The sequence below is a fragment of the Nicotiana sylvestris genome, chromosome 10, assembly GCF_000393655.2.
Source record: "Nicotiana sylvestris chromosome 10, ASM39365v2, whole genome shotgun sequence".
Taxonomy (NCBI): domain Eukaryota; kingdom Viridiplantae; phylum Streptophyta; class Magnoliopsida; order Solanales; family Solanaceae; genus Nicotiana; species Nicotiana sylvestris.
Genome location: NC_091066.1, coordinates 168849331 through 168862058, shown reverse-complemented (window position 1 = coordinate 168862058; position 12728 = coordinate 168849331). Strand labels below are relative to the sequence as shown.

General features: G+C 31.8%; 1 protein-coding gene across 10 annotated transcripts; it reads left to right on the top strand.

The window, feature by feature from the left end:
- The first annotated feature begins 7687 nt into the window (after positions 1-7687).
- Positions 7688-12425, top strand: LOC104218272 (probable protein phosphatase 2C 3). Of its 10 annotated transcripts, none has more exons than XM_009768721.2 (10): positions 7688-7721; positions 8156-8227; positions 8457-9072; positions 9443-9614; positions 9724-9877; positions 9960-10023; positions 10116-10223; positions 10312-10437; positions 10798-11030; positions 12008-12425. In XM_009768721.2, exons 3-10 carry the CDS (start codon positions 8860-8862, stop codon positions 12225-12227), a joined length of 1290 nt encoding a protein of 429 aa, XP_009767023.1. In that variant the 5' UTR covers positions 7688-7721; positions 8156-8227; positions 8457-8859; the 3' UTR covers positions 12228-12425. The 10 variants fall into 10 exon arrangements, with proteins under 10 accessions (XP_009767023.1, XP_070016119.1, XP_009767025.1 ...); XM_009768723.2 differs by having other exon boundaries at positions 7704-7721; positions 8670-9072; XM_070160019.1 differs by having other exon boundaries at positions 7707-7721; positions 8335-9072.
- The last annotated feature ends 303 nt before the right edge of the window (positions 12426-12728 follow it).

Sequence of the window (12728 nt, the reverse complement as noted above, 5' to 3'; positions counted from 1 at the left end):
CATTCACCCGTTAGCCATCACCACCAACAACTATTGTACTTTTAAAAAACTATATATTTTATTGATAGAATTTTAGATTAATTAGTATTTCATTTGAATTTTATGTTTATATTCAAATAAAGATAAATTTTATACATTCAGATGTTAAAAATCAAACAGTCTTAATTATTGTTGTTCAGATCTTAACATACATCTTAAAATATTCAGATGTTTATTAGATTACAGATGTGTATTAGATTCAGATGTCTTAATCTTAATGCACATCTTGATATTCAGATGTGTATTCAGATTTAGACGTCTTAATCATATGATATTATAAGCAAAAAGCCTCAAAGATAAAGTTGAATTACTAAATTACTCATTAAAAGTTAAGCGACTAATTTACCCTTCAATTAAACAATTACTTTTATATTTTTTAGTACTAAAAAGTAAATTTACCTTTCAATTAATTGTAATATTATATTAAAATAAAATAAGATAAATAAATCCATACATGGCCGGCTGCAATTCTCACTTATTACGCCCTATTCAAGGTGTTGGAATTCCTTTCCTATTCCAATACTTACTGCAACCTTTAGAATGCCTACTTAATATTTTGGAGTTAACTTTCAACAATAATTACAAACTTTAAACTAATATTATTGGGGAAGTTGAAGTAACTCTATACAATTTACATCAACCATTTTTCATCATTTATTTATTTGTTAAGTTAAATCATGTTCAAATATAAAAAATGGAGAACTAAGTCAATTAAGCAATTGTTCCTCCTATCAAGCCATTATCATTTTAACAAAAATAGTTCTTCAAATTTGGCATATCTTTTCATCATCTGAAAAACACAAAACCAAAATATAAGAGCCAAATCAGGTAAATTTATTTCTTTTTCAGATACTTTTATTAGTGTTTTGCTAATTCTATAGTTTATTAAGATATTTTACCTTGTCATGCTTCTGTGTAAAAATTCCTAAATAATTCAAATAATAAAAGATTTTTTTGTGAAATCCATGAAACATTCACCATAAAAAAAATTATTTTGTTTGTGATGCCGTTTCTATCAGTTCTTTAAACCTTACTAACTATATTAGTTACAAAATATCCTTCATTTTCTGTTTCATTCCCTTTCCTCTTTTGCTTTTTTATTTTTCATTTTATGATATGATAGCAATATTTTTATTTTGTTACTTTTTGAGATGTATGGATACATCATCTTCGATTGCATTTTTCATGTTCCTTTAGCACAATTTCTAAATGATCGCGTGATAAATTATCATTTAAGGTAATTTTTCTGGTGCCTTAACATACATGCAAGAACTTACATTTCATTAGTTTTTAGTAAAACTTTACATATAGTATTGCATCCAGAAATCTTTATCTAATTATATAGTAATCTGAAGTAATATAATTATTTCTTATTCTAATAATACGTTAATTAATTAAATGTTTATTATGCATTCTAGATTACTGTTGTGGTTCTTTATTTAAAACCTTCATTTTTTTCTTTCATTTTTACGATCATCTTTATGAATTCTTAGACAGATGAAAGCCAAATAAGTCAGCTCACCGAGTAGATAACGAATTTATCAAGACTCATTTACTCTTTCATAGCGAATTTCAATAACATAATTTCAATCCCATCTTTAACAGAATGTTTATGGGATTGAATATTCACTCTTTCTTATTTTCTTTCTTGAACTTTTTTTTTTCTTTCAGAAGAAAAATATTTTAACCTTTTATTAATCATATGATTATTAATTTTTTTGTTTTATAGTCATTTTTATAATTCACCTTAGACAAAAGTTTGAAATACAGATCAATTTTGAGAGAATTCCAACAAATAATATACCGAGTATTCATAATATTTTATGATTGACAGTGCTCTTCCTCAGAATTGAACTAATTAAAGTTTTTTTTTTTTTTTTGTAGATCAAATTAGTTGAATAGGTTCACCACTGATGAACTTGAACTTATATTCTTCCTTTTTAAAATTCGGTATTATTAATTTGAGCTTATTTTTTTTTTTAAAGATTAAATCGGTCGAATAGGTTAACCAACAATCAATCAATTTGAGCTTATATTATTCCTTTTAAAATTTCATGTCACGTCCTTTTGGAATGATGGTAAGCAACCCCCACTTCCAACCGAGAGATTGTGAGTTCGAGTCTTCCCAAGAGCAAGGTGGGAAGTTCTTGGAGGGAAGGATGCCGGGGGTCTATTTGGAAACAGTCTCTCTACCCTAGGGTAGGGTAAGGTCTGCGTACACACTACCCTTCCCAGACCCCACCAAGTGAAATTATACTGGGTTGTTGTTGTTGTTGTCCTTTTAAATTTTATAATTTGTTTTCCTATTCAAAGAAGCCACTAATATGCTGCATGTTTTTTCTTGGGAGGACCAATTTACAAATATAAATACCTTTTGGTGCTATAAATCCACAAACTTTACCATTATTGCTAGTGGGCTGGACCATTTATTTGCTTATCTTGGTATGTGGAACAAATGGGCCCAGACATGTAGGGCCCAAATACATACCTTTAACAGCCTGTTCAGAGTTATTGGAATCAGCAGGGTGCAGAAGTGGATAATTTCTAGGATTTATTGTTATGGGAAAAAAATAATAAGTTTTTAATAAATCCAAGAAAAATTTCCTTCCTAAAAACTTTTTTCTTCTTATTTTCTATGAGGTTGGAAGATACTTGTAAGAAAAAGGGAGTATATTGGCATGACGAGAGCCGAATTCTTGTACAGTCAAACCTCTTTATAACAGTCTCGTTTGTTTCAATATTTTTTTGCAGCTATAGTGAAGTGTTGTTATAGAGGATATATTTTACAATATAATATAAAAATCAGTTTCGAGTTTTTATATAGGAAATATTATAGAAATGTCTGACTGTATTTATATTTTATAATAAGAATAAGATAATGTGAATGTTCTATCAGTGAGCTGCCATTTAATTCTTCATTCCTATATGATCGAAGAGTATATTATTCTTATCTTGACATCTTTGAAAAGTTGCCCCCGCTCTTGTTAAGTGGTTAGGACATTGTCTTTCTATCCCGCTTTCACTTAGTGTTCATTAATAAGTGATCGCTCGCTATCTAGCTAAAAAATGGTCCAGAAGCTCTCTCTCTCTCTCTCAACAAGCAAGACAAGATCACCACTTCATTCAGTACTAAACTTCCTTTACTTTGAAACGATCAGTAAAATACAACATAGAAGATCAGTAAATAAAATACATGAGGCCTTTGCAAGATTATTTTCTTCTATTTAAGTTGTAAGTAGATACTGACGATCATCTCCGGACGAATAATATCATACTAACATCATACACCACTGACGATCATCCCCGAACGAATAATATCATACTAACGTCATACACCACTAAATTATGGACCCTAGTTTATGTGTATAGAAACTAGGTAGAGGTCAATTTTGATATATAAATGTTTCAATGTACTGAAGCACTTGATACCACACTATCACCTAGTTGATTCACAGTATCAATGGTCTATAGGCAAAGTCATCTCAAGTCATTTTCATAATACTGTAATACTCTTTGTCACAATCAAACCTTATTGTTATTTTTCCAACTGAAATCCACTCACCTGTTTTTCATTAATGCATTGAAGTAAATGCTTGTTACATCAAATCATGTTTGGGTCTTGACATCTTAGGATTCTTGTTCAATTTCTAAGTACTTACATAATTTTGGATAGGTTATTTATTACTTGAGACCATTAGTCCATTGGAGTGAGGTTTTGCATTATTTTCTGAAAAGCATTGATATCTATTTTGGATTTGTTTGCTTTGTTGGTCATATATGACATTTGATAGGAGTACGTGGAAGTCGAGAATTAGAGTGTTCTTTTTTTTTCATACTAGTAGTGTTAGTACATATTATCGTACGTCTTATTCTTAGATTCTATTACTACTTGTTGTTTCTTTTATTTCGGTCATCTTATTATCTAACTGTTGTTATTGCTTCTTTTTCATGGCTTCTACACTACTATATTTTTTCTCATTACTATTGTGCTTATGTTTTTCTTGAGCCGAGAATCTATTAGAAACAACATCTCTATCTTCACAAAGCGGGGGTAAAGTCTGCGTACACACTACCCTCCCAGATCCCACTATGTGGGATTGCACTAGTAGGTATGTTATTGTTGTTGTTATTTGTTTTCTCATTCAGTATCAAGTACCCGTTTTAAGGTCCGACTAATCTGAATCCGTACTCATAAGTGTCTCAATATCAACGTACTACAAATTCAGCAATACGTTTTTTTTTTTTGTGTATTTGCATTTGCTATTCATTAAAATTTGTAGTTCAGCTTCAAGAACTCCTATGTCAACTATGTCATCATGTGACCAGAATAAAATATAAAAAACATTACTTTTTGAAGGAAAACAGAGAGGAAAGAATCATTTAAAATAACTCTATCAAGATTCTTTTCACAAGAGAAATTGCTTAATCAAAATGGTTTTCCTCTATAAAGTTCAGTTAACGTAAAACAAGGCTTAGTGAAAACTTTTATCTTCTCCCTAATGAAAACTTTTATCTTCTCACGTGACACTAATATATTTTCATATTTTCAGACAAAAAATAATAATTTTATTTGATAAAATTAGTTAGATAACTATAATTCGTTAGTTTCTTAGCATTTTTTTCATCAATTAAATATTTTCACCGCTTAAACGTCAAAAACTAGTAAAGATCAACACCCTAATCGGTTATTTCAGTAAGTTATTTTAACATCGACCGAAATCAATCGGTTATTTCAGTTAGTCATTTTAAAAAACCGACCGGCTTCTGTCAGTAATTTTATATTTTTAACAAAACAACCGACTTTGATTGGTTATTTTCGTGCGAAAATACAATTAAAGAGTACAAATAAAATAAAAGAAAATCTTAAACAAAAATGTACTAATAGTCTAATGGTAGAATAGTATCCTGCCATAGTATAGACTCTGGCTCGATTCCTAGATGCATTTTTTAATTGCATAATTAAAAATACCGACCGACTTCGGTCGGTTTTTTTGACAGATTTTTTCTTTTTGGGTCGTTTGTGAAATTTAATTGACTGACCAAAATCGGTCGAAAATTGCAATCGACTTCGGTCGCTATTTATTATCGACCAGTCTAATTTCGACGGATTAAAGTCGATCGGAAATTGATCATTTTTTTCATTTTTTCCACCGATTTCGATCAATATTTCTGACAATTTTAGGCAGTTTTTCAGTAGTGAATCCTTTCACCAATTCCAACTTAAGCTGTAAATGATGAATTATGTCAAAAACCCAACCCAAAAAAAAGAGAGGGAACAATTGGTTAGAATCTTCTGCATACTTTAGTTTTCTCGTTTGGTACTAAAGTATCTCCTTTAATTTGCTTATTTTCGAAGCACGAAATATATTTATCACAAATATATTTAGTTTTGTCGGGTGTTTACATCAATTTAATAAATATATGATACATATTTATCACAAATATATTTATTACTAAATCATATAGTTATTTAATATTATAATTTTAAATTTATCACTTAATCCTAATAAATTAGTATAATTTTGTGTAAACACGAATAAATTTTTACCATAATTATTCCTATATTGAAAGATTCCCCTTGAAGAAAATAGAGTATACTTAAAAAGTATTCACATATCATTGCTCAATGATTCTTACCATGAGTAGCAAATAATAGGTTTCAACTTTCAATTGGATATCTTAATTGGAAACCATAATTATTGCATTAGTTTTGTGAAATAAATTCTATATATGGCTCATTATTTGATGCTGAAATTTCAACTCATGCTTTATTGAAATATTTTGAGAAACTTTTGTTTTTATTGGATGCCCACTGCTTTAAATCATATTCCTTAGAATTTAATTAACCTAAGAATCTTTTAACATTCCCTTGGTCCCATTGAATTCATTTTTTAATATCTTACCAGTTTAATTTATTAAGGCAAACTACAACCCATTATTACAAATTTACAATTATGAGGAATTTTCATTACTTTCTTTTTTTGCTCCATTTCCAGAATAAAGTTCTAACTTAAAAAAGTAAATGAGCTAATAAATACGCTTAAATGAAGTTTTGAAAATTAATTTGTAAATTATATTATGCTAGAGCTAGACTGATTTAAAAAAAATGGTACATACTTATTCTGATATAAGTGAACATGCGTCATTTTTAATTGTTTACTACTGAAAGAGCTAAAGGCAACTTTTGTGTGTAACACATCTTTTGATTAGTAATATATATTTATATTTTTTTTTAAAAATAGTTTCTGAAAAGTAAGTAATTTTTTGGCATTTGGTAACCAGATATTTTCCAAGGAAATTATTTTGTACTAAAAGAGGAAAATAGTTTGGTTCACTTTTGGGTGGAAGTTAATTTTCTTCACAATTATCTCAACTTTTAATTTCTTAATCGCAACAAGATAGGATACATAATCGAAGCACGATTCAATTTAATAACATTAATAAATATTTTTTATTTCAGAAAATTAATTTCACTCGTCAAACAAACACATGAAACTATATTTAAAGATGAGTACTTTTTTCATAAAATATTTTTCTAAAAATACCAAGCGCACTAATAAAAATATCAACATTTCATTACGTTCTCCTCAAGTTATTGCTTTTTCAAAATAAAAAAATAAATAAAATTGGATTGTACTAAGGGAAGCACATGGCAAAAGGTGTCTCATGTTTGATATCACATGCCTTTACCAATAGTCTAGCTAGTATCCTATGGCATTAATATTTGATCTTTTGCATCTTCTAAGAAAAAAAACATGACTTTAATACTTATTATTCAATTCAACAAAGATTAATGACTTGCTAATTGAGTTATTTCAATTTTGTTATTAGCATGATGTTGTTAACGCTTCTTTCCTCATGTTCTTCGCTATCGTATTTCCTTTAAACTGCTAGTTTTTGTCCTCCTTGAGCTGATGGTATATCCGAAACAACATCTCTACCTGCACAAGGTAAGAGTAAGGTTAACGTATATACTATCCTCACTAAACTCCGCTTATGGGATTATATTAGGTATATTATAATTTTAAAAAACGGCTCTTGTTGATATTAGTTGCTACAAGTTACAAAAATTAAGGAGAAACAATTCTATAATTTTATCCAAATAAGTTTATTCCATTTCTACTCAAAAAGATAGTAGTGTAATTTGGTGTAAACACCTAATCTTTTTATATTAGTGATGTAAACTATCCAATGTTGGTGAGAGCGAGTCGTGAAATAAATTGTAAGAACTCTTGGAGCTAGATCCAGAATTAACAAAAATATAAACTTATTTAGAAAAGATAATGACTATCCTAAAGCATTTAAAAGAAAAATCCCGCATTTAACACATTTTAAAATAATTTAAGAGTTTTAAAAATAAGCAAATGTCTATTGATATATCTTTCTCCCCAATCCTTATAAGTCATAAGTACCATTTAAATGGTTAAAAAAAGAAAAAAGATCATTATCATTAAACAAGGAAAATAAAAAGGACAAAAGATGAAATATCTTTTTTTTTTTTTTTTGTCAAATCCCTATAAGTAATATTTAATGGGAAAAAAGATAATTATATAAAAAAAAACACAAAGATAAAGCTTAGCTGTACCAGAAAGTCGGTAAAAACAGAAAGCACAAAAGTAGTTCAAAGTCTATCAAAGTCAGCTCTTTCACTTTCCATCTTCTTTCTTCAAACAAACTAACAGGTCAGCTTTCTGTTTTTATTTTTTAATTTACATTTTTATGTAATTTCCTTTTTAATTACACTATAAAAAAAACAATATCTATGTTTATTTTGTTGTTGTAATTATGAAGTTGGCTGTTGTTTTCTTTCTTGCTGACCTGTTATTATATACCTTACACTAAGTAAAATACTAAAATTCATATCATTTGTTTATTTATGTGGGATTTACGTGTATATTATTATTATGTCTCTCTCGTTCAAGAATGTTTGTTTATTTGCCCATTTATTTTGAGTGAAAAAAATAAATTTTTAAGTAATGGGTATTTGATGATTGGTTCATTACAGTTCATATCTTGTCAGCAACCCGCGTTTCTGTTTCCGTGTTGATTTTGTTCCCTTTTTATTAGTTTTTTTAAATAAATTTGTTAACTTGGAATTAAATTCTTGGTTCTGCAGTCACTATCAGATCTGCATTTTGGCTTTGTTTGTGGGGGAAAACATAGTACTTAAAAAGCCTTGTTTAATGAGGTAATATTCTTACGTTATTTTAGCAAAAGTCAAGTGATGGAATGAATTTTTGAGGAGATTCTTGAATATTCATGTTCTTTATGTGTTTGTTCTTGTGTTTTTTGTAGTGTGTGATTGGATTTGGAGATAAAGTTTGAAACTTTGAGAGAATTCTTATTTTGGAATTAAATTGTTAGGAGATTCTTGAAGTTTCATGTTGTTTTATGTGTTCATTGTTATGTTTTTGTAGTGTGTGATTGGATTTGGAGATAAAGTTTGAAACGTTATGAGAGCTCTTATTTGGGAATATTGAGGTTGTCAGGGAGTAAATGTTGGTTTGGTTGAACAAAGCCGGATTCAGGATTTGAACCTTTTGGGATAAGTCCGGGAATTCTATTTGATTTACTGGGTTCGAAATCTCTTATCTGTACCTTTTGAGTAAAAAAATTTGACACATATGCAGGGTCTGAGCTAAAGCTACTGGTTCAGATGAACTCATGTGTCGCATACTAGATCCGCCCGGCGTTGAATAGTCTGATAAGGAGAACGCGAGAAGTTCATATTCTCTAGATTCGACTATAAGCAAAGGATTAGTCGTCGAAGTTGTGGAGAAATTAGTGGGGTTTAGCTTGGATTAATTGGTAGGAGGAGAAATGGGGTCAAGAGAAGAGAGGCATAGGTTAAATCATGATCTTGTGCCATTAGCAGCACTGATTAGCAGAGAACTGAGGAATGAAAAAATGGAGAAGCCAACTGTTAGATATGGATGTGCAGCTCAGTCCAAGAAAGGTGAGGATTATTTTCTGATGAAAACAGATTGCCAGAGAGTTCAAGGCAATCCTTCTTCCTCCTTCTCCGTGTTTGCGGTATGTATTTCTCCATTTTTTCAGTCAATTTCCATCTTCCTCCTTGAAAGGGAGTCTTGGCATAACTGGTAAAGTTGTTGTCATGTGACCAAGAGGTCACGAGTTCGAGCCGTGGAAATAGCCTCTTGCAGAAATGCAGGGTAAGGCTGCGTACAGTAGACCCTTGTTGTCCGGCCCTCCCCGGGATCCCGCAAATAGCGGGAGCTTAGTGCACCGGGTTACCCTTTCTCCAAATTAGCTGGAGTCCACATATGAATCTTTTGTATCAATTTTGCTCTATTCAGGTTCATTTCGTCGCGATATTTCTCCATTTCTCCATCTTACTATAAAGATAAAATTGTTCATCAGATTGTACTTTCTCTTTTTTTAGATCTTTGATGGACATAATGGGACTGCAGCCGCAGTCTTCTCTAAGGATCATTTACTAAATCATGTTTTGAGTGCCATTCCTCATGGACTAGGGAGGGATGAGTGGCTACACGCTTTGCCTCGTGCACTAGTTGCAGGTTTTGTGAAAACTGATAAGGAGTTCCAGAGGAAAGGCATGAAATTTGTGTTTTCGGCATCTCTTTCTTATAGTTAATTGTCTCAACTCTTAAGTCCATGCTTCAGTAGTGCTAATTCTATATATGCCTTCATTTGTCACTGCAGGGCAAACATCTGGAACCACAGCTACATTTGTGATTGTAGATGGATGGACTGTGACAGTTGCGTGTGTTGGAGATTCGCGTTGCATTTTGGATACTCAGGGTGGTGCTGTTTCAGAATTAACTGTAGACCATAGGCTTGAAGAAAATGCGGAGGAGTAAGTCTCTATCTCTATCTAAATCTTCCTTTCTGGTTAACCGTTGATATGAAAATGTTCATCGTCTCTTGATTATTCGCAGAAGGGAGCGTGTCACAGCAAGTGGTGGTGAAGTAGGAAGACTTAGTATATTTGCTGGTACTGAGGTGAGTTGTAAAATTTGTGTCTGATCGAGCATAGGAAAATCGTTCTGGCATCATATTACTGGTGTAAAACAAGCTTTTGCTAATATCTGCAGGTTGGTCCACTTCGTTGTTGGCCAGGAGGTTTATGTCTTTCAAGATCAATCGGAGATATGGATGTAGGGGAATTCATTGTTCCAATACCATATGTCAAACAAGTAAAAGTAATAACTCTCGTCTTTCTTACACTCTTGTATTCGTTTCAGTTCTATGTCTGATGTCTTAGGCCTTAACTTTTTCAATATTTTGAAGCTATCAACTGCAGGTGGAAGGCTAATCATTGCATCTGATGGAATTTGGGACGCCTTATCGTCAGACATGGCTGCAAAATCTTGTCGCGGCTTGCCTGCTGAGCTTGCTGCTAGGCAAGTTGTGAAGGTAGTGGTGTTCACACGAATTCCTTGCATGCATAATTATCTCTCCGTCCCGATTTATGTGGTAGTTTTTGACTCGACACCGAATTTAAGAAAGAAAGACTTTTGAAACTTGTAGTCTATAACAAGCCATAGATATTTGTGTGACTGTAAATCATTTCATTAAAGGTAAAGTATAAATTTAAAGTTAAATTGTTGCCAAATAAGGATGTATGACATTATTTTTTTAGGACGGACTAAAATGGAAAGTATGACACATAAATTGGGACAAGGGGAGTAAGTATTTTGGATGACAGATTTTAAGGGATTTAAGCTTTTTGATTGAGAAATAGTTAAATTTATGGTCAATTTGCTGATTGTTTAGGAAGCTTTGAGGACGCGTGGGCTGAAGGATGACACGACGTGCATAGTAGTTGACATAATTCCTCCCGATAGCACTATACGGCCTGCAACTCCGCCCAAGAAATATAACAAACTCCAATCCCTTTTCTTCAGAAGAAAGTCACAGAAATCTACTGCTAAACTATCGAAAAAGCTGTCAGCTATAGGCATTGTAGAGGAATTGTTTGAAGAAGGCTCAGCAATGCTTGCTGAAAGGTTAGAATTCTCCAAAACTTTGAAACCTTAAATTAATAGTTTGATATTTCATGAAGCTTTTTTTATTTCTGTTGAAGTTGGATGGAGTAATTAGACAAGATTGGTTGATAAGTATAAGATACCAAGATGCTTATTCACATATAGCCTTTTCACACTGATATCATTTAAGTAGCTTGGTATTATATTTTGACTTGAGTAGATTCTACACTGTTGTGGTTGGTGGGTATATGATGATATATCACTATATACTAGTCAACAACAACAACAAACCCAGTTTGATCCCAACATGTGGAGTCTGGGAAATCACTATATACTGGTCAGATTCTTCAAAATCATTCAGTTTTTAGAAATGCAACATGTTGTAGCCTATGTTGTCCGGACTCTGAAAAATGTTTTTGCATGCGTGTCGGATACTCCAAAAGTAGTGCAGTTTTATAGGATACTATACGAGTGCGGTATCATTTTGGAGAGTCCGCGCAACATAGGTTGTAGTTTTGTCACATGTGTAATGGTACGAGTCAATTGACAAAGAGATCATCATATATGGATTTTAGTTAACAACAAGAGTTGTTTGGGAATCAATGCATTAAGAGTGCACTAAGGGGTTGTTTGGTACAATGGTGGGATATCCCCTGGCGTGGGATATCTCATGGGATTAGTTATTCCACGTTCTATATGAGATAACTAATCCTACCATTTTGGTGTAAAAGTTATCCCCGAATTAGCTAATACCTCAAACAAAACATAGGATAAAGTTAATATCAAACTTTATTGCGTGATTATTATCCTTATCCTTATCCCATGTACCAAACGATCCCTAATCAGGACTAACATTCCAGAATGTAAAAAAAAAGGAACAAGGCTGGTTATTATTAGACTTGGAATTCAGTACTCTTGAATTTATGTTCTCATTTTTTTCCATGACTTATATCTCCAAGAAGAGAACTTTGATCATTTTATTTTTATGTGGACTGCAGATTAGGGAATGAAGATTCAAATGGTCCATCAATGTCCGGTTTCTTCATCTGTGCTGTTTGCCAAGTTGATCTTGCTGCAAGCGAAGGCATATCAGTACATGCAGGTTCAATTTTCTCGACGAGCTCAAAGCCTTGGCAAGGTCCGTTCCTATGTGCTGACTGTCGTGATAAGAAGGACGCCATGGAAGGAAAACGACCAAGTGGAGTCAAAGTCGCTTAACTCGTGCATCATTGCCAAGTGTGTCAACAATTTTGTTATAATTCTTTCTGATTTATGCTTCATATCTTAGTTCAGATGATTTATTGAACGTTGGCATCAGAGTATACTATATGTCAGCCAATAATGTAAATAGGTTCTATCACAAGAACTACTTATTTTGTACTTAAGATAGTAAATGAAAATGAGCTTGGAATCTCAGTTGGTACTGAAGCAAATTTAGTCTCTGAGTCAATTGTTGCCTCTGCATTTTATTTCTTTTTATGGAAGAGAAGAGACAATTGCTCATCCAATATTACAAGCTCAATAAATATACTACAAGTTGTAATATGTCATATCAGACAAAGAAAATACTACCAGAAAGGGAAATAAAATCATTTCACTGTGTTTTGAATTTGTATCTTCATTAGTCTAGCTTTCTGAGAACATTTCCATATCTACTAAAAACCTTGACCTCGAATAAGCAGCCTAAAATTGACTGGAAAATAATAATCACAAAAAAGA

What these genes read in the sequence shown, in the direction of transcription:
- LOC104218272 (XM_009768721.2), top strand. Translation starts at nt 8,860, where the DNA reads ATGGGGTCAAGAGAAGAGAGGCATAGGTTAAATCATGATCTTGTGCCA. An exon ending in TAAGGAGTTCCAGAGGAAAG is followed by an intron (nt 9,615 to 9,723) that starts GCATGAAATTTG and finishes TTGTCACTGCAG; the next exon opens with GGCAAACATCTGGAACCACA. An exon ending in CTTGAAGAAAATGCGGAGGA is followed by an intron (nt 9,878 to 9,959) that starts GTAAGTCTCTAT and finishes GATTATTCGCAG; the next exon opens with AAGGGAGCGTGTCACAGCAA.